This window comes from Enhydra lutris, unplaced genomic scaffold (assembly GCF_002288905.1).
Source record: "Enhydra lutris kenyoni isolate GAN:26980312 unplaced genomic scaffold, ASM228890v2 scaffoldscaffold17, whole genome shotgun sequence".
Lineage (NCBI taxonomy): Eukaryota > Metazoa > Chordata > Mammalia > Carnivora > Mustelidae > Enhydra > Enhydra lutris.
Window position 1 is genome coordinate 5,895,833 of NW_019154101.1, and position 20,642 is coordinate 5,916,474.

Below are 20,642 nucleotides of genomic sequence, written 5' to 3' on the forward strand. Positions count from 1 at the left end.
CAGAGTTACCCAGGTGCCCCCATTTTTTTAAACCTAGACCTGCTTTAAGAAATAAAGTCTGCTTAAAAAAAGAAAAAAAAGAAAAAAAAAGAAATAAAGTCTGCTAATTAAAAACATTAAAAAGTTGGGGTGCCTGGGTGGCTTAGAGGGTTAAGCGTCTGCCTTCAGCTCAGGTCATGATCTCTAGATCCTAGGATCCAGCCCCATGTCTGGCTCCCAGCTGAGGGGGGAGTCTGCTTCTCCCTCTCCCTTTTCCCCAGCTTGTGCTCTGTCTCTGTGTCTCTCTCAAATGAATAAATTTTTTAAAATCTTCAAAACATAAAAAATTTACAGACTCATCAAGAGTGTACATCTTCATTCCTATCTTTGTTTATATGTTTGGTGACAAAATTTTGACAGGTATTCAATCTGATGGATCAAATTTGGTCTTTTATTATTATCTTAATCACATTTCCCTGTGTTCTACTCAGACTGAACATCTTTTCCAGATTGGACTTACCAAGTTTGCCTATTATAAATCACCTGTTCCTGACTTTTACCTGTTTTTGCAGTCAATTGTTGATCTTTTGAATGTGGAATTGTGGAAGCTTTAAAAAAAAAAAGGCTTATTCTTTTTTTTTTTTTTTAACATGTTGTAAATATTTTCCCACAATCTGTCATTTCTTTTTCAACTTGGATAATAATGTCTTTTGTCCCGGAGAAAGCTTTGATTTGAGAGAGTCTGGCCTGGAAACGGGCCTCCAGGGAGCCACGTGATCTGAGCCAGCCCTCAAGGAGAGCCCACTCCTCTGGCCAGTCTTGTTCTTGGTCCTGATTCTTCAAGCTGAACCCAGAGCTCTCTGCTCCAGGGTGTCCATTTAGGCTCCTCTTGCCCATGCTCTGAAACTGGCACAGCTTTATCTAATGGGATGAACCTGGCTAATGAGATTAGCGAGATGTCTTGTGGTCCCCACTTTTAATCTGCAGCGTTCAGGCTCTCTCTGCTTGGCCGGGAAGGAAGCTGTAGGAACATCGCAGAGACTGGGCCCCTTCCTGAGCTGCGCCTCTGCAGCCCATTACCACGACTACGTCCCTGGGGGTCCCAGGGGAAGGAGCGCAACATGGGCAGCTCCCAGGGTGGCTCCCTGCAGTGTGGGCCATCTGCTCCCTTCCCAAGGCCCTGAGTTTTCAGCCTCTGGGCTCACAAAGGTCAGGAGTGGGAGCTGTGCTGTGGGAAGCTGCCTGGACTGCACTCGGCAAGCATGGCGCTGCTGAAGGTCAAATTCGACCAGATGAAGCGGGTGAAATTGGCCCAAGGGCTCTGGCTTATGAACTGGCTCTCGGTGCTGGCTGGCATCGTCATCTTCAGCCTAGGGCTGTTCCTTAAGATCGAACTGCGGAAGAGGAGTGAAGTGATGAATAATTCAGAGAGCCATTTTGTGCCCAACTCCTTGATAGGGATGGGGGTGCTGTCCTGTGTCTTCAACTCTCTGGCGGGCAAGATCTGCTATGACGCCCTGGACCCTGCCAAGTACGCCAAGTGGAAGCCCTGGCTGAAGCCGTACTTGGCTGTCTGTGTCCTCTTCAACATTGCCCTCTTGCTGGTGACCCTCTGCTGCTTCCTCATGCGGGGCTCCCTGGAGAGCACCCTGGCCCACGGGCTCAAGAACGGCATGAAGTACTACCGAGACACAGATACCCCTGGCAGGTGTTTCATGAAGAAGACCATTGACATGCTGCAGATTGAGTTCAAATGCTGTGGCAACAATGGCTTTCGAGACTGGTTTGAGATTCAGTGGATCAGCAATCGCTACCTGGACTTCTCCTCCAAAGAAGTCAAAGAGTGAGTGGTCTCTGGTCCTGGGGTCAGAGCTAGATGGGGACTTGGAGGCCCATAGGGGTGCTCTGTGTGCACAACTTAGTACTTAGTACGATGTGTGGGAGGCTGGATTCAGTTGGCCCATAGGAAGTTGCCAATATGCTAACATTTTTGACCTATAAAGAAGGTGATGTCGTATGTTCCACCTAATGTCTGGCTAAGGAATGGCTGGGAGGAAGGTGTCAAGTTATAGAAGTTGCTTGGATAGGCGTCTCCAGGGAGGAAGACACAGCCGGGAATGTGAGTCTGCTTCATTCAGTAGGGATGGGGCACTCACAGATCACAAATACTGAGATGTCATTTGGTTCTTCGTCTTATTCACTCAAAGTTCATGCATTCAGTCCCAGAACTTAAATTTCCTGGTTAGTTCCCTTGTTTTCCAACCTTCTGACTCAGAGCATCTCAAGGTGTTTGTCCTTGGGTGTGGTGGAAAGAGCAGAGGACAGGGCAGTCAGGAGGTCCAGGCTATAGTCTAGGATGTGTTGTAACTTAGCTCGTGACCTTGGGTAAGTCACTTGCCACTCTGGTCCCCTGCTTGCCCATCTTTTAAATGAAGGCACTGGAATAGATAATCTTGAGAGGTCACCTCCTAGCTTCATCTAGAGTCTGGCATACAGCAGGTGCCTATTAAATGCCTGCTGGTGTGTACTTCTTGAATCATGGTAGTGTGACACGATAATGTTTCTAGAGTATTTGCGGTGTGCATAAAAATAAAATCCTGAGGTGCGATGTAGTACTGGTGAGCTAGAGGTGGAGGTGAGAGCGGCTGACTCCGGCCCACTGCTTTTCCCAAAAGACCCACCATTATGGGTCTCAAGTCATTTTCCAGGGAAAGGGTGGCCTGCCCTGAGCCCGTGGCTCGTCCTCACCTCTTCTTTCCATCCCATCCAACCCATTTCCTGGCTGAGGCAAGGGGTCAGCTGTTCATCCAGGTTGGTCCTGGGTAAGACTGGTGAGTCCAGGGGGAGTTGCACACAGGGTGCTGGGCACGCGGCAGCAGGGCACGGCTGAAGCCCGGACAACACCCAGGAAGCCCAGATGGGCTAGCTTAGCTGCACCTCAGATGGAAGGAAAGTCAGACTGAAGGTCACTGTTGGGGCTTCTATTTTCTCTGTGGGTGGGGATTACTGCTACAAATCTCCAGTCAAGGAGAGGCTGGTAAACCGCTTTGCCCTTCCTAGGTGACAGGTCTTGCAGAGACAGCATGAGGTGGCAGGACTCACACAAGCTGCCGCAGGAGGGACAAGCAGAATTCCTGGGGATGGCAGTGGGAGAGGAGGTGAAGCTGAAACAGCCTTTGTGAGCAAATAAGAAAGGGCTTTACTTTTTCCTGTCGTTTTCCTTGATTGCCTTCTGCAGAGTTAGTCGCGGGAGAGATGTACAAAAGTCTCTCTGTAATCCCCAAATCTCCTCTTGCCCTGGAGCAGAGAAATTCTCTGGCTTGTTCTACTCCCAATAGCTGGCTTATCTGCATTGTCAGGCAAACAGCAGGCTTGATCCGAACCACCTCAATGCTTCATACCAACTTGCTGGAGAGAAACTATCCTAACTCGCTGACTTGAAAAAAAGTTTCTCAGCTACACAAAAAAATGCGGTGACAACATTAAGAGAAACAAAAACAGGAAAACAAAAACAAAAACAGAAAAGCCAGATTCTCACCCACCACTGACTAATGGCTTTAATTTCCTCCCATTTTGGTTTAGTCTTGTTAACATTTACATAATAAATAGCGTAACCATGGAATAAATACAACTGAGCGCCCCATTTTGTAATATGATCACGTAATATTTGCATAATGTTCAAAACAACTGTTTTCTCCCCAGCTTTGTTTAAATATAATTGACAAATAGCCTAGCGTGTGTTTAAGGCACAGAACGTGTTGATTTGATACACTTAGGTATTGCAAAGTGATTACTACAGTCACGTTAGCTGACACATGGCACGTAATGGCCATTGCATTTTTGTGGTGAGAACTCTCTTAGCAAGTTTCAAGGATCTAACACAGTATAGTTAACTATAATCGCCATGTTGTGCAGGAGATCCCCAGAACTTACTCATCTTATCACTGGAAGTTTGTACCCTTTCACCAACAACTCCCTTTCCCTCTCCCTGCCCCCAGCAACCGCAACCACCAGTCTAGTCTCTGTTTCTATGTGTTTGGTTTTTTAGATTTTACAGGTCAGTGAGATCATCCGGTATTTGTGTAAAGGGATCATGTTTCAGTGGTGCGTCACATGACACTCACTGAAAGGACACACTTAGGCATTTAGGGTGTTCTAATTTGCCTCTTCTGGTAACACTGGAGTAGGCTTTGGCTTCTGTCTCTTTGTCTCTGTCTCTCTCTTACTTCCCTTAGGCTAAGTTTCCAGGTGGAAAATGTACCTGTCGGCTGTAACTTTTCATAAAGCTGGTCTTAAGACACAATGTTAGAACTGAAATGCCTTTCTCCTTTCCAAAACCTCCCACGATGTCACCCTCCTGTGCTAAGGGTACAGTCTCATAGGGTCACCTTCACAGAGAGAGGACCACGTCACTGCTTTCTGCAAATTCTCATGTTTGACCAGTGGACAACACCTGTGAGTGAGGGGAAGCTCCTGGGGTGTGGAGTGGCATTTCCTCCCTTTCCAGCTGCTCACATTTTTTTCATGTCTTGACTTCTTTACTTAGGAGGGTTATTAGTTTTCCAGACAAAGCTGGCCCCTGAAAATCCTCCTCTGAACAATCAAGTGTATTTATTTTTGGGGAGGACAAGCGGTGGGAAGTAGGAAGCATTTACTTTCTCTGGGTTTTCTCAGCAGCACCCTCAGTGGAGGGATCCGGAGGCAGCAGATCCAAGAGAGGCAGGGGTGGGGCCCGGCCAGAGGGCAGGACCAGGGAGAAGCGGCATCTTCCACCAAGACTTTTTTTTTTAAGATTTTATTTATTTATTTGACAGAGATCACAAGTAGGCAAAGAGGCAGGCAGAGAGAGAGGGGGAAGCAGGCCCCCCGAGGAGCAGAGAGCCCGATGCGGGGCTCGATCCCAGGACCCTGAGATCATGACCTGAGCTGAAGGCAGAGGCTTAATCCACTGAGCCAGCCAGGTGCCCCAAGACTTATTTTTAAAAAAGGGTTTATTTGTTTATTTGACACACAGAGAGAAAGAACAAGCGGGGGGAGTGGGAGAAGGAGAAGCAGACTCCCCGCTGAGCAGGGAACCTGATGTGGGGCTCGATCCCAGGACCCCGGGATCATGACCTGAGCTGAAGGCAGACAATCAACTGAGCCACCTAGGTGCTCCTTTCACCAAATTTTTTTTTTAAGGAATTCTTCACTTTTTTCTCTTTTTCCTCTCCCCACCAAATTCAGAGGAGCCAAAAAAAGGTGGCCTCAGTTTCCTCCTTCACCCTGAAGACTCTGGGAGGTAATCCCAGGAGCAGTGAGCTGGTTGGAGGTGGGAAGACTACAGAAAATGCACCAAGCTCCTCCAGTGACACTGGTCCTGGGTAGGGCAGTGTCTAGTGCCCATGATTTCTGGTCCTTTCTGGAGGCTCTGCCCCTGGGACATCTCTCTCCATTCCATACGATGCACATCTTGCTGGACTGGGCTACAGAAAACATTTCCAGCCTGGGTGCTGAAAGGTGGAACTGGGTTCCTGCACACAGGGCTCCCTGGGACCTCCCAAGCTATGCCCCTCCTCCAATGGTCTCTTGACAAACAGCACAGAGCTTGTGGTCCCGGCAAACATGGAGGGGTGCGGTGCCTGGGTGGCTCAGTCAGTTGGGCGGCTGCCTTCGGCTTGGGTCATGGTCCCAGGGTCCTGGGATCGAGCCCCACGTTGGGCTCCCCGTTCAGCAGGAAGCCTGCTTCTCCCTCCCCCTCTGTCTCTGCCTGCTGCTCTGCCCGCTTGTGCTCTCTCTGTCAGATAAATAAATAAAATCTTAAAAAAACAACAACAACATGGAGGGGTGGCTGGTGTTTAGAGATTTCTTAGGGGGATCTTTAAGATCAAGGACTGTTTCCTGAAGGCTCCTGAACTAAACAATATCAATTGAAGACTTTTTAAAAAGATTTTTTTTTTTAGAGAATCTTTTTTTTTTTAAAGATTTTATTTATTTTTTTGACAGAGAGATCACAAGTAGGCAGAGAGGCAGGCAGAGAGAGATGGGGGAAGCAGGCTCCCTGCCAAGCAGAGAGCCCGATGCGGGGCTCGATCCCAGGACCCTGAGATCATGACCTGAGCCGAAGGCAGAGGCTTAACCTACTGAGCCACCCAGGTGCCCCAAAAAAGATTTCTTTTTTTATCCACTTACGAGAGACAGTGAGAAAGAGAGAGAGAGAGAGAGAGAGAGAGAGAGAGAGAATAGGCAGGGGTGAGGGGTAGAGGGAGAGGGAGAAGTAGACTCCCACTGAGCAGAGAGCCTTATGTAGGGCTCCATCCCAGAACCTAGAGATTGTGACCTGAGTGAAGGCAGAAGCCTAACCCACTGAGCCACCCAGGCGCCCCACCCCAGATTTTTATGAGTTTAGAATCTCCACATCTGCCCCACCCCGGCAGTCCCAGGCAAATAGCCTGCTGGCCACACCCCACCCCCACCCAGTCTGCCCTATCACTCTGTAGTCAGGTCCCACATTCATTCTGCACAAAACCCCTCCCTGGGGAGTTTGTAATTCTTTTAGGTGTTGCTCTTCTTTTAGGTATTATTTTCTCTATTTTATAGGTGAGAGATGGGAGCCTCAGTTTGGATCTCACAGCAAGAAGCAGGGGTTGATTTTTAAAAAACAGGCTTATTGATATCATTCACATTCCTTACAACTCACCCACTGAAAGAGGACAGTTCAATGGTTTTTGGCATGTCCACAGAGCTGTGCTACCAGTCAATACCATAGCTCACTCTAGAACATTTTCATCATGGGGCAGGGATGGCCTCTACCCTAGCCTCCCATGGCCTGCCTCTAAAGAACCACTGTCTCCTCTCTGTCTCTATATTCCTCCCTCTTCTGGACACTTCATTTGAATGAAATCATATAATATTGGTCCTTTTGGGCCTAGCTCCTCTGACTTAGCATAATGTTTTCGAAGTTCAACCATGTTGCTACATTTGTTAGAACATCCTTCCCTTTTATGAACAAACGATATCCTGTTGGATGGAGGGCCAGGTTGTAATTCTGCTCCTTCCAGACGACTGTGCTGCTTGCCGGTGATGTCGAGTCACCTTGCATAGCTTCAGTGTTAGATGAATCTGTGCCCTTACGGACTGACACTTGGAATTATCCAGGCCACGCTGTCTTCTCTCATCCTGTCTTTCTCTGTCTTCTTGTCATCAATGTCGTCCTCCTCCAGAGGGACAGTGGAAGGTGTCGGCAGAGATGACCTAGGCTTGAGAAACTTCTGTGCATTGACTGGATTCCAGTTCTTCTGTGCCCGGGTCCTAGATAATCGTGAGGTGGCCGCACAGAAACCAGAGACACTGTGGCAAGCAAGGCTGGGCTCTGCTCTACCCTGTGTCTACCTTCTCATCAGCTCTGGCCTGGTGCTCCTGTGGGTGGGGAGACATGCTCCCTTATAACTGGGGGAAGCCCTCAGAGGGAGAAGCCATGTCCAGGGATGCTGTCCCCCTTGGCCACTGAAATCTTCAGAGTAAGTTATCGGGACAGAAGTTTGTAGTTCCTATCCAGTGCTTCTTTTATTTTACTGCATTTTTTACTTTCATCATGGAAAATTTCAAGTATTCACCAAAGTAGAGAGCTGATGGCTTTCCACGTACACCTCTCTTAGCTTCAACAGATACACACATTCTTGCTTTCTTGTTTCATTTCTACCATCCTCCCAAACACACATTATCCCCTCTGAGTATCTTTTTTTTTTTTTTTAAAGATTTCATTTATTTATTTGACAGAGAGAGATCACAAGTAGGCAGAGAGGCAGGCAGAGAGAGAAATGAGGAAGCAGGCTCCCTGCTGAGCAGAGAGCCCGATGTGGGGCTCGATCCCAGGACTCTGGGATCACGACCTGAGCCAAAGGCAGAGGCTTTAACCCACTGAGGCACCCAGGCGCCCCCCCTCTGAGTATCTTAAAGCAAATCCTGGGCATGGTTTCCTTTCACCTGTGAATACTTGTGGAGGCATTTCTAACAGGTAAAGAGGGTTTGTTTTTTGTCTTTTTGTTTTTGTTTGATATAAGCACAATAGTAATCATGCCCAACAAAAGTAGCAGCAAGATCATCTGGTCTGTTCAGTCTTCTCTGATTGCCTCAAACTATCTTTTCCAGTTGGTTTGTTCAAATCAGGAGCAAAACAAAGCCCACATTGTGCATTTGGTTCTTTGATCACTTTTGTTTGTTTGTTTGTTTCTTCTTTTTAAAAAGATTTTATTTATTTATTTATTTGACAGGCAGAGATCACAAGTAGGCAGAGAGGCAGGCGGGCAGCGGGGGGAGGGCGGGGAAGCAGGCTCCCCGCTGAGCAGAGAGCCCGATGCGGGGCTCGATCCCAGGACCCTGAGATCATGACCTGAGCCGAAGGCAGAGGCTTAATCCACTGAGCCACCCATCTAACGCTGAAGCTGCTTCTTTTACTCTAGTAAAAGAGTACTCTAGTAAAAGTTACACTACTTGTCTCTTTTACTCATGCCATGTGTGTATTGAAGGAATGGGCTATTTGTCCTAAAGAATTCCTTACATTCTCAGCCGGGCAACAGCAGACAAGTGGTGTCATCTAACTTGTTTTATGTCCCCATAAGCCAGTAGTTAGGGCTGAGGTGGGCTTGGATTCAGGTTTGGTTTTAGCAAGAACACTTCCTGGGGTGCCTTGTATATCTTAATGCATCACATGAAGAGAGTGAAGTCTTCAGCCAGTTTATAGCAATTCCTTCAAAGTGTCCCCCTGATTTCAGGATGAGCAGAGCTTTAGTGTTTTGGGGTGAGAGGCCTTAGCACCAGGAACTGTCACAGCCACGAGGGCTTGGCCTGGAGCCTTCAGTGTGAAGGAGAAGTTGGCACCAAGCTCTCTCAGTTTCCCATCCCACTCAGAGAATCCACAGGCTACAGACTTCTGTTCACTCTTTCTGAACAATTTACAGAGATTTCATGAAGACCAGACCTTGGCTATTCGCTCCCCGAAGGCAAGACTGAGTTTCCCCTCAGACTGGGATTCCTTGAGGGCTGTGCTGTATCTCCTCCTCAGAGTGGGGTTCTCCTGAGGGCAGGACTATGTCTCCTCCCATCAGACTGAGGCTTCCTGAGGGCAGGACTGTATCTCCCCACTCAGACTGGGGCTTCTTGAGGGCTGTGTGGTTTCTTCCCCCCTCGGACTGGGAATGCCTGAGGACAACGCCCAGGACAGCATAGGGGAGGCAGGCCTGACTTGATAGAGGGTGAAACTTCCCTGGGAACCCAGCCTAGGATCTGTTGGGGTCTCACACCTTTGGAAGTAGGTCCCACACCCCCCTCTCCTCTAGAAGCATCACCTTGTTTACCTACTGCTTGTCCTGGTTCCAACCACAGATTAAGGCCCCACTCACCCTCTTAAGACAAAGCCAGGCAAGGAGAGCTCCTTAGGTGGTGAGCTGGCTATTTATATCAGAGTATTTCCCAGGCTACAAATCTTGCTCTGCTCAGGGCTCACCAGGGCTTGTAAGGGTCTTGATTAAGATAAGACCTGTTTTCTAGCATACTCAGCCATAGCCAAGTCATATATGACTTGGGAAAATCATCATGTCAGAGTTTTCCTGGAAAAACCAATGTAATTTAGGAGGTAAATCAATAAATGAACAAGGAAAGGCATATGGAAATAAACAGTGGAGGGGAGTGGGGAAGGCAGGAATATAACTGATAATGAATCAATCCCCAACTGGAATGCTAAGTGACACTTGTGGGAACCTTGGCAATTCACTTGGCCTTTGTTAGACTCAGTTATCTCATCTGAGAAATGACATGACAGGGGTGCGGTAGAGAGTAAATGAAATAATACACATATAGCAGTTGATATACAGCAGTACAGTATTAGCATTTCCTTAAAGATTTTTTTTTTTTAATGTTACTGGACATAAAGTACTGCAGGTGGTGAGGGAAGACACAAATGGGAGACACAGCCCTGCCCTCAGGGAGCCCAGTGTGAGGAGGAGTCACAGCCCTGCCCTCAGAGAGCTCCAGTCTGAGGGGAGACACAGCCTTGTCCTCAGGGAACCCCAGTCTGAGGGGGGAGACACAGCCCTGCAGTCAGGTAGCCCAGTCTGAGGGGGAGACACAGCCTTGCCCTCAGGAAACCCCAGTCTGAGGGGAGACACAGCCTTGTCCTCAGGGAGCCCCAGTCTGAGGGGGAAGACACAATCCTAACTCAGAGAATCCCAATCTGAGGGGAGATGTAGCTTTGCCTTAACAAGGCTAGCAAGGCGATTTTTCTACTTGGGGGAGTGAGCTAGGTGAGGAGGAAAGATAAGGGCTCTCCAGAAGGCCAGCCTGTAGAGTAAGGGTAGAGTAAAGGTAGTAAGAATAACTGGCCTCAGCTCACACAACTGCAAGCCTGGCCTTCACTTCAGATACACATGTAGTATGTATGAGGCAGGTCCGTAGGCTTTACTCCAGCTTAATACGCCTGGAGAGTGCATAAGGAGCAAGAACCTCCAACAGACAGGAAGGACCTGAGAGACTCTGAAGAATCTCTGAGGGGAGGAGTGGGCAACTGCTATGGGCTAGTCTCCCACTTATTGTTCACCACTTCTTCTTCTGTAGAACAATCTGGTGGACTGCAAGGTCCTGCCTAGCTGGCCATGGGCATTCTCTGAGGGCCTGTGTCAAGTGCATTCCACACCTTGCCTCATTTAAAGCTCCCCACAGCTCCCAAGAGGGTAATCCCCAACTCACAGAGGTCCAGAGGATGAAGTTCCACAGATCAGAAAGGCAGACTTGGGACTCAAAGTCTGGGTCCTTCTACTATCTCCACTCTTCTCATGGGGACATTGGGAATGGCCCAGGTGGGATGTTGTGTTGGTGGGAGAAAGCTCAAGGGAAAGCCTGCAGGTCAGGAAAAAGGACAGACAGAAATTGAGCTACGAGACCCCCCAGCATCAAGAGACTGGGGATGAGAGATTACTGTCTGCTCAGTTGGGCAGGGACTGCTGGCTCAAGAGGGGGACAGGAATCCCAAACTGATAGCCTTTCTGCTTCAGTCTTCCCAACTTGGACCACCCAGGGTCCCACCACCAGGTGCTGAGCTGGGTCTGCAGGGAGAGAGCAGAGTGGTTTCTGCTCCCACTGTGCTCTTGGTGCACTCAGTTAGACTCAAGGAAGAACTTCAGTAGCAACCGCTTTAGTCAGTGACAAATGTCTAATAGGGCTTGCCTCAGGTCAGCAGTGAGCTCTGCTCTTACAGACATAGTTGCTGTCCCCACAGAAGACTCTCATAGTCTCTTCTTCTTGGTTGGCAGAAACCCTGCCACCTGCTCCTAAGTGTCTACTGCCCAGTGGTGTTGAGTGGTCTGTTCATCGTCACAGCTGTTTCCTGAGGGCACACAGAGCACATGTGAAGGCTTCTGCTCCATCACCTCATCTAGGCTTGGCCATGAGTCCATGCTTGTTGCGAACTTACTACGTACCAGCCACTCTTCCAAGACTTTTTACATGCATGCCTTCATACAAACTCATATCAACTCCATTTTACAGATGAGGAAGCTGAGGCCTAGAGAGGCGAAGGAACTTGTCCAGAGGAATGAACTGGGAGTAAGTTCAGGTGATCCTGCTCTTACCACTGTTCTGGATCTACTGTGTACCCAGACCCATCCTTTCTCTGGGCAAGGGTCCTGCCCAGGGAGTAGAGGTCAGGGACTAGAGAGCATGTGGAAATATGGTCACCATAACCCAGGCAAGGACTGTTCTGGAACCAAGGAGGCCACATTGTGCAGAACATTCCTGAAGTCTTAATTATACTGATCAACAGACAGTTCACAGAAATGGAACCACACATGACCCTTCAACATAGCAGAAGATACTCAACTTCATTCATAATGAGGAAAATGGAAGTTAGATACTGTCTTCCAGCTATCAGGTTGGCAAAGGTCAAAAATCAAACCTGTGTGGGTATAGCCATGAAGGATAGGTCATCTCATGCATGTCTGTTGGGGATGTGATTGTACGAACTCCAGAGTGAAATATGGCAGGGATCTAGGGTAATCACAGATGGACCCACACTTTGATGCAGGGATACCTCTCTAGGAATTGACCCTCTAGATATATTCACAATACCCAAAATGTTTGTATTGACAGGACACTGGGAAAACCCTAAATATCCAGCAGTAGGGAACTGACTAGTATCCCACGGATCACCTGTACAATGGTGATACCATGCAGCTCATTAAAAACCTGGAAGACAGGGGCGCCTGGGTGGCTCAGTGGGTTAAAGCCTCTGCCTTCAGCTCAGGTCATGATCCCAGGGTCCTGGGATCAAGCCCCGCATCGGGCTCTCTGCTTGGCAGGGAGCCTGCTTCCCCTTCTCTCTCTGCCTGCTTCTCTGCCTACTTGTGATCTCTGTCAAATAAATAAATAAAATCTTTTAAAAAATTGAAAGAAAAAAGAATGTCCATCACTAATTAAAAAAAACACAAAACAAAAAACCTGGAGAACACTCTCCACTAGTAGACATAAAAAGATCTCTAAGATTCTGCTAAACAAAAAGAGAAAGGTTCAAGACAGTACGTTACCATCGGGGTAAAAAAAAACAGGAAGAATAAGAATATTTGCAGATTCTGTGTTTACTTCTCATGTATGAAGCCTTTTTATTATTTATTTATTTATTAAAAGATTTTACTTATTTGATAGAGAGAGACACAGCCGAGAGAGGGAACAAGCGGGGGAGTGGGAGGGGGAGAACCAGGCTTCCAGCCGAACAGGGACCCTGATGCGGGTTTTGATCCCAGGACCCTGGGATTATGACCTGAGCCGAAGGCAGACGCCCAATGACCGAGCCACCCAGGTGCCCCGTATGAAACCTTTTTAGAAGGACAGACCATTGGCTACAGCTGGGTGCACCTGGAGGTCAAGGGACAAGAATGAGTGGGAGAATAAACACGGACATTTAGAAGCTAAACATTGAAATTATCATTTCAATGAACATTGTTGAAAAGAATTTCTTTTTATTAATGTTTTTTGAAGATTTTATTTATTTGAGAGAGAGCACGAGAGAGAAAGAGAGCGAGAGCACAAGTGGGGGTAGGGGCAGAGGGTGAGGGAGAAGCAGGCTTCCCACTGAGCAGGGAGCCCCATGCGGGCTCAATCCCAGGACCCTGAGATCCTGACCTGAGCCAAAGGCAGATGCTTAACTGAGCCACCCAGGCGCCCCTTGAAAACAATTTCTATTATTTACTTATATATTATTGAGGTATAGTTGACATGCAACATTATATTAGTTTTGGATACAACATATGATTTTCTGTTTGAATAAAATGCAAAGTTATCACCACAATAAATCTAGCTAGCATCCATCACCATATATAGTTAGAGAATTTTTTTTCTGGTGATAAGAAACTTCAAGATTAACTCTCTTGGCAGCTTTCAAATAGGCTATACAGCATTATTAACTATAGTCATCATGCTGTATATTACATCCCCAGGACTTATTTATTTATAACTGGAAGCATCTACTTTGGTCACCAACAGCCATTTTACCCACCTATCTCACCTGCCTCTGGTAACCACAAATTTTCTCTGTATCTATAAACTTGGTTTTTTGGCTTGTTTTGTTTTTAGAGTCCACATATAAGTGAGATCAAATTGTATTTGTCTTTATTATTTCACTTGGCATAATGTCCTCAAGGTCCATCCGTGTTGTTGCAAATGGCAAGATTTCTTTTTTTATAGATTTCTTTTAAAGATTTTTTTTTAAAGATTTTATTTATTTATTTGACAGACGGAGATCACAGAGAAGCAGGCAGAGAGGAGGAAGCAGGCTCCCTGCTGAGCAGAGGGCCCGATGCGGGGCTCGATCCCAGAACCCTGAGATCATGACCTGAGCCGAAGGCAGAGGCTTTAACCCACTGAGCCACCCAGGCGCCCCTAAAGATTTTTTTTTTTTAAAGATTTTATTTATTTGACAGAGATCACAAGTAGGCAGAGAGGCAGGCAGAGAGAGAGAGAGGGAAGCAGTCTCCCTGCTGAGCAGAAAGCCCAATGCGGGACTCGATCCCAGGACCCTGAGATCATGACCTGAGCCAAAGGCAGCAGCTTAACCCACTGAGCCACCCAGGCACCCCAAGATTTTTTTTTTTATAGCTGAATAATATACCATTGTGTGTGTGTACCAAAGTTTCTTTATCCATTCACCCATCAATGGACACTTAAGTTGTTGCCATGTTTTAGCTTTTATAAATAATGCTGGAGTGAACACAGGGATACATATATCTTTTCAACTTAATATCTTCTTCTTTTAAGATTTTATTTTTAAGTAATCTCTACACTCAATGTGGGGCCTGAACTCACAACCCCAAGATCAAGACTCACATGCTCCAATGACTGAGACAGCCAGGTGCCCCTCGAGTTAATGTTCTCATTTTCTTTGAATACCCAGAAGTGGAATTATAATTTCTATTTTAAATAATTACATGCTTTCTATTCTTGCGTTGTAAAAGTATGCCACTATTATGTAATGCATTGTTCATGTGCAACTTAAAAAAAACTTGGTACTCAAGATGACAGGCATACACTCGCACAGATCTTAAGTGTGAAGCTTGATGATGTCTCTCACATAAGACACCTGGGTAACTGCACTCAGGTCAGACAGGACATACCCAGATGCCTGAAGAGGATGGGGAGAGCCTTCACTGTAAAGATGTCTGCCCCTTTTGAATTCTCAACCCAGATGAATGTATGGTGCACCCTAAACAAATACATAGTAAATATGGAAGTGCAGAAATAATGTGCACTGCATACTTCAGGTGAGTAAGGAGAGCCCACCTGGCCACAGGCAGAGTTCACTGTGGACATCAAGCAAGCTGACGGCAAGGACTGTAACTGTCCAGTCTCATTCCCTGCCCGCACACAGACCCGGGCCAGAGCAGGACTTCTGGAAACATCTCTTGAATAGAACTGGTCTGGCCAGAGGGGGCATTGGTTCCCAGTGACTTGTTATTGGGAGATAGAAGGTTGGAGACAGGGCTGGGGGCTAAAGATTGTTGGCAAGTCTTGTCCTAGTCACCACCTGTCCTGCTCCTCTTTCGACCAGCTTGACATGGTTCCAAATAATCCCTGCAGGCCAGGGCCTGGCAGTCCACAGGGTGGTTGGATGAATTTCTACATTTCTTACTGACTTGCTTCTTGATTCATCATCTGTCTCAACCCTGTAGGACATTAGCTCTAGGAAGGCAGGGAGATTGGTTTTCTAGGGTTATTTCTCTCTCTCTCTCTTTAAGATTTTATTTATTTATTTGACAGAGAGAGATACAGTGAGAGAGGGAACACAAGCTGGGGTGGGGTGGGAGAAGGAGAAGCAGGCTTCCTGCTGAGCAGGGAGCCCGATGCAGGGCTCAATCCCAGGACCCTGGAATCATGACCTGAGCAGAAGGCAGACGCTTAATGACTGAGCCACCCAGGTGCCCCATCATTTCTCTATCTTCAGCTCCTAGAACAGTGGCTGGCACATAGTAGATGCACAACAAATATTTATCAAGAATGAATGAATGAACAAATGGATGAATGATTATAGATTTTCGGAGGCAGGGGATGGGGGGAGCTGGCTCCTGGTCAGAAATACAAGAAGCATCTCTCAAGCCATCTTTCTCCTCTAGTCGCATCAAGAGCAATGTGGATGGGCGATACCTGGTGGATGGCGTTCCCTTCAGCTGCTGCAACCCCAGCTCACCACGGCCCTGCATTCAGTACCAGCTCACCAACAACTCAGCACATTACAGCTACGACCACCAGACGGAGGAGCTGAACCTGTGGGTGAATGGCTGCAGGGCCGCCCTGCTGAACTACTACAGCAGCCTCATGAACTCCATGGGTGCTGTCGCCCTCCTTGTCTGGCTCTTTGAGGTAGGCTTTGGGCCAGGTGGGGGCGAGGAAGTGGGAGCCACCTGCCCCATTTGGATTTCATGGGTGGGGCCTAGCCTGGAGTGCTTGTCTCTCTCCTTGGAACCAGCCCTCAGCCTAGCTGTGGGTCAGGCAGGCCTAAGTTTCAATCCCAGCACCTCCATTATTTTTTGTTTCTTTCCTATGACTTAAAAAATAGTTTATTGAGGTGAAATTCATGGAACATAAAATGAACGATTTAAAGTGAGCAATTCAGTGGCAGTTAGTACATTCACAATGTTGTGTAACCATGACCTCTATCTAGCTCTAGATTTCCGTCACTCCCAAAGAGAAGCTCATACCCATTAAGGAGCATACTCCCCGTCTCTTTCCCCCCAGCCCCTGGCAACCGTTAATCTGTGCTCTGTTCTTGTGTATTTATCTATTCTGGACATTTTATATAAATGTCATCACAGTATGTAACTTTCCTGTTTGGCTTCCTTCACTTTGCATGTTTTAGAGGTTCATCCTGTGCCTTTGTTTTTTCAGTCCGAGGTCGTGGAAAGTTATTTAACCTCTCTGTTATAGGGTGCCGAAAGCATTAGCTTTGGGACTCCTGGGGGGCAAAAGGAGAAAATACGTACCTTGTGTTCAGGAAATGGGAGCTGTCTGGATTTGTGATTCTCTGGAGACTCTGGTAGCAATTTAGCTGTTATTCTAATTAGTGTGTTCATCTGATCTCACCTGTAAGGCTTAATTCCTCTCTGTACAGAAGAGTTTGGGATGTAGCCATTTATTCATTTATTGAAGAGTTAGTTCTTAAACACTAAGGAGTGTTAGGCGCTGTCCTGGGTGCTGAATGAAAGCAAGTATTAGGGAGTGATAAACCGTGGGGATAGAGAGGGTGACTTAGGGGCTCCTGCTTTGTACTAACAGCAGAAAATCCAGACCCCCAGATTCACAAGTACAAAGCAAGAAGCCTTAGGTGGGGAAAGTTTGTCCATTAGAGAAGATTCACTGAAAGTTTCCTTTAAGTAAGTTGTTCTCTTAGTGCTATGGAAGTTCACACATAGTTGTGCCCTTGGCTGAGATGACTACTTCTAACTCACTACATCACATTAGAAGTACTGTAAAATCTGGGGGGTGGGCTGGTTGGGAAGGGAGGGCTTCTTTTAGTGTTGAGGCAAATGAATATTGTTTTATTGGCTATTGACTCCTTGAGGCACAGTCTTGGGTATGAGCGGGTAGAGCTGGGCGAGAAGCTTACTGCTAGAAGGTCAGAAGGTCGTGTCCCCTGAAAACCCATGAAAAGAAGACTGAAAGGATAACAGAAGTCAGTGGGAAAACGGGGTCCCACTGGTTGCCTCTCAGTTTGCTCACCATTCTAGGGAGCTAGTGACTATATGAGATGAGGACGGGCTCACTGGAAACAGGGAGTAAATGCCCTTGATTTTTAGTTGAGGTCTTTGGTTAGCCGAACTCTGTGATGGGCACAAGGGTGGCTTAACTACTAACACTAGGACTTTGGTCTGAGCCTTGCCCTTCTGGGCCTCACAATCCAGTTAGGAGGTGACATCTAACTCATGAACCAAAGGGAGAACCATTACCAAGTGCAAAATTCATAATGCAGCAGTAAGCCTCCTTCAGGAAAGCAGGAGGGGATCAGAGTGGGAGCATGCATACCAGAAGGACCTCCTGGAGGTGAGTTTTTCCACCATAAGAATATTTTATTAAACTTTCAATAGATGACGACAATAACAAAAACCTAAAGCTATTAGTTACTAATGTCATCTACTATTGCAATGATAAAATACTCCTTGAGCATTGATTCAATAGATGTTTCTTGAGGCCCTACTGCCATGGGGTGTTGTTCTAGGGGCTGGGAGACTGAATGAATGAGATGGATTAGGGGGTGGACATTCTCTGTTAGCAGGCCTCACCACCTCACAGTGTGTAGGAGAATAAAACCAGGAATATGTGTAGAAACAAGTGGGTAACACAATACATTAGAACAGTGCAAACAGTACTTACCACATTAATAACCAACCACGGCCGACATGTCTATTCATCCTTACTGCGCACCACATACTGCGCTCTACGGCTACTGACATGACACAGCATGCACACGCGGCGGAGACACTCCATCTGAAAATCTGTAAACCAGATGAGTAAACTGAGGCTTCTTAGTCACATGGCTGGCTAAGTGCCAGGACTGGGATTTGAACCCAGGCATTTTGGCTCCATAGCCTGCTGCAATGACTGCTAGTGAACAAATGCAAACTAATCATCCACTCATCCCTGCACGAATCAAAACACCAGAAGTAGAGGAAACCACATACAGTGGTACTGTTTGCTGAGAAGGGGGTGACTTTAATTCTGTATAGCAAATAGTTACCCAACACCCAGTACGGGCCAAGCACTGTGCTAGGAATGGGGTGGTTATGAGGAGAAGCCTGGGACTAATGCCTTCAGAATGTGAGACCTGAGAGGAGGAAGGAGAGTGAGTAGCAGGGCCACTCACTGAAGGCTGAAGCTGAATTAACAGGTGAATGTGGAGAGGAACAATGTTCTAGGCAAACAGCAAACAGTAAAAACTAGAGAGAAGAAAGTGTGGATGGGACCCTAAGGAGCCCAGGGTGACCAGAGAGAGAGGAGAATGGGGCTGGAGATGAGGCTGGAGAAGAGGCAGCTATCTTGAGCGCCAGGCCAGGCTGGTGTGCAGGCCCTCACCAACCCAGACTCCAGAGACCCTGCCACACTTGTGGGGCCCTGGGGTTGAAGAGGCTGGTGGTCTGCACAGTTTCCTAATAGCTCCAGCCCCCAGCTCCTTCTCCCAGACCTCCTCTAAATCTCTTCTCCCCACCAGGTGACCATCACGATTGGCCTGCGCTACCTACACACAGCACTGGAAAGTGTGTCCAACCCGGAAGACCCTGAGTGTGAGAGTGAGGGCTGGCTTCTGGAAAAGAGTGTGTCGGAGACTTGGAAGGCCTTTTTGGAGAGTCTGAAAAAGTTGGGCAAGAGTAACCAGGTGGAAGCTGAGGGTGCGGATGCGGGCCAGGCCCCAGAGGCTGGCTGATGGCCCCGGGGCGCCCTCCCCTCCTGAACACAGAGAAGTAGCGGACTCCAAAAAGTGGATACACCCCCATCCAATCGGAATCTCCCAAGGAGGATGGCCATTTTACAGAGACTCTTCTGGATGGTGGGATTTAAAGTTTAGGATCCCTAAAAGCATTTGGCAAACATTTGTTGAATGACCTAAAAATGAACGAACCCCTACTCAGGCCCACTACTTTTGGATATGCCCTCACGGTGGACTCAGGGGGCCTCTCAGTGGATCACTCTTCATAGCACATGAATTCAGTTCCACCCTAAAGCTACTAGCCACACATGAGGGCAGCTCCCCTTTAAAGTGTATGCCATTACGAGCTCCAAGTTGCTTCCTTCTGTATCCAAAGCGTCGCTCGGTGCACAAGCAGAGAAGTCTAAAAAATGTCCTGGCCATGTTGTCATCTTTTTTTTTTTTTTAATGCCAAGATCGACAGGTCAGCCATTTTATTTGTGTAATTGTGGAAGGAGGGGGCATTATACTTTTCTAAGAGTAATGCACTCTCAAAGCACTGAGGGCTTCACAAGAGGAAGTCTTCAATCATGGGGCAAAATAACCTAAAGACAGGGGATTACTTTCCTCACCAAAAACACAGTTAAAGGCTACTTTTGTGTCACAGTCCCATGCCCTCACTTAGCCTGGAGTGAGCCATTGGCTGAGAAAGTCAGGTTATTTGCATGTTCTGGCAACCTCTCACCCCTCAAGTGCCAGCTGACCTCCTTTGGCTTGTCTGCAGAAGCATTGGGTTAGGTGGCTGCCCTTTACTGGAAGAGGAGCAACAATCAGATAAGAGTCCATCCTTTGGAGACCAGGCCTCACCTCTTGAGGGGCCCAGGAACACCCACACAGGTGGCCATGACAGCCTCCATGGACCACACAAATGGTCTACAGTGGAGGGCAAGGTGTCCTCTCGGAGATTCTTCCTGTTTCTTTCCCCAGATACCATCCTGCAAAGCACTATTTCTGGAATGCCTCTGTATTAAAGAAGATTCCTTGAGACAGTCCATCTTCCCAAGCTAGTGATGGCAAGAGAAATTTTAACTTCTCTCAGAAAAGAGAAAAAAAGGAAGCTTTTAGGGGAAGGAGAGAATGACTTTGTTACTGTTCTGAAGTGTTCAGTGGGGAGAAAAAAACTTCTGGTGCTGCCTGGGGTATGTTCTGGGGCTCTAATTCTCCCGGGCACAAGATCAGATCAAAGGTATTTGGACACTGTCAGACTGTGGACCCAGGTTTAATTTAATTAGACTTCTGAGTCTCGTTGAGACCAAAGAATGGTCCACATTGAAAATGCTGAGGGAGTCAGCCACCTCTGACAAGGGGCCTGGAACTCTCTCCCCTCAGGAGTGCTGAGAACCATCGTGAAAGTGCTGCTCTAGGCCCATGTGTAACTATGCTGTTAACAGCTGTATGATAGACATTAAAAATTACATTGTGTGAAAATCATTTGTGTTAATGCCTATCTTAGCCTATTCAACAGTATGTTATCACAGCATCCCCAACTCTAGCTAGTATTTGTTAACAAAGCCAAATTGCACTTGACCCTAAAAGGAAGCGTTCCAACAGGGTAGCTACGTTTCAACAAGATGGGTGTTACCTCTCTCCCTCTTACCATTTCCTGTCTGTAAGAACAGTGATTATAAGGTTATCCAGATAATCTCGACATTTGCTAGTTTAGACCAGAGCTGAATTCATATAATAG

At 47.2% G+C, this 20,642-nt stretch overlaps 1 protein-coding gene across 1 annotated transcript; it reads left to right on the top strand.

Annotated features, from left to right (window-relative positions):
• The first annotated feature begins 1,004 nt into the window (after nucleotides 1-1,004).
• Nucleotides 1,005-20,384, top strand: LOC111147625 (peripherin 2). The gene is made up of 3 exons (XM_022503803.1): nucleotides 1,005-1,822; nucleotides 15,612-15,858; nucleotides 18,701-20,384. The coding sequence occupies exons 1-3, from the start codon at nucleotides 1,242-1,244 to the stop codon at nucleotides 18,911-18,913; spliced, it is 1,041 nt and encodes a 346-aa protein (XP_022359511.1). The 5' UTR covers nucleotides 1,005-1,241; the 3' UTR covers nucleotides 18,914-20,384.
• The last annotated feature ends 258 nt before the right edge of the window (nucleotides 20,385-20,642 follow it).

What these genes read in the sequence shown, in the direction of transcription:
- LOC111147625 (XM_022503803.1), top strand. Translation starts at nt 1,242, where the DNA reads ATGGCGCTGCTGAAGGTCAAATTCGACCAGATGAAGCGGGTGAAATTG. An exon ending in TCCTCCAAAGAAGTCAAAGA is followed by an intron (nt 1,823 to 15,611) that starts GTGAGTGGTCTC and finishes TTTCTCCTCTAG; the next exon opens with TCGCATCAAGAGCAATGTGG. An exon ending in TCCTTGTCTGGCTCTTTGAG is followed by an intron (nt 15,859 to 18,700) that starts GTAGGCTTTGGG and finishes TCTCCCCACCAG; the next exon opens with GTGACCATCACGATTGGCCT.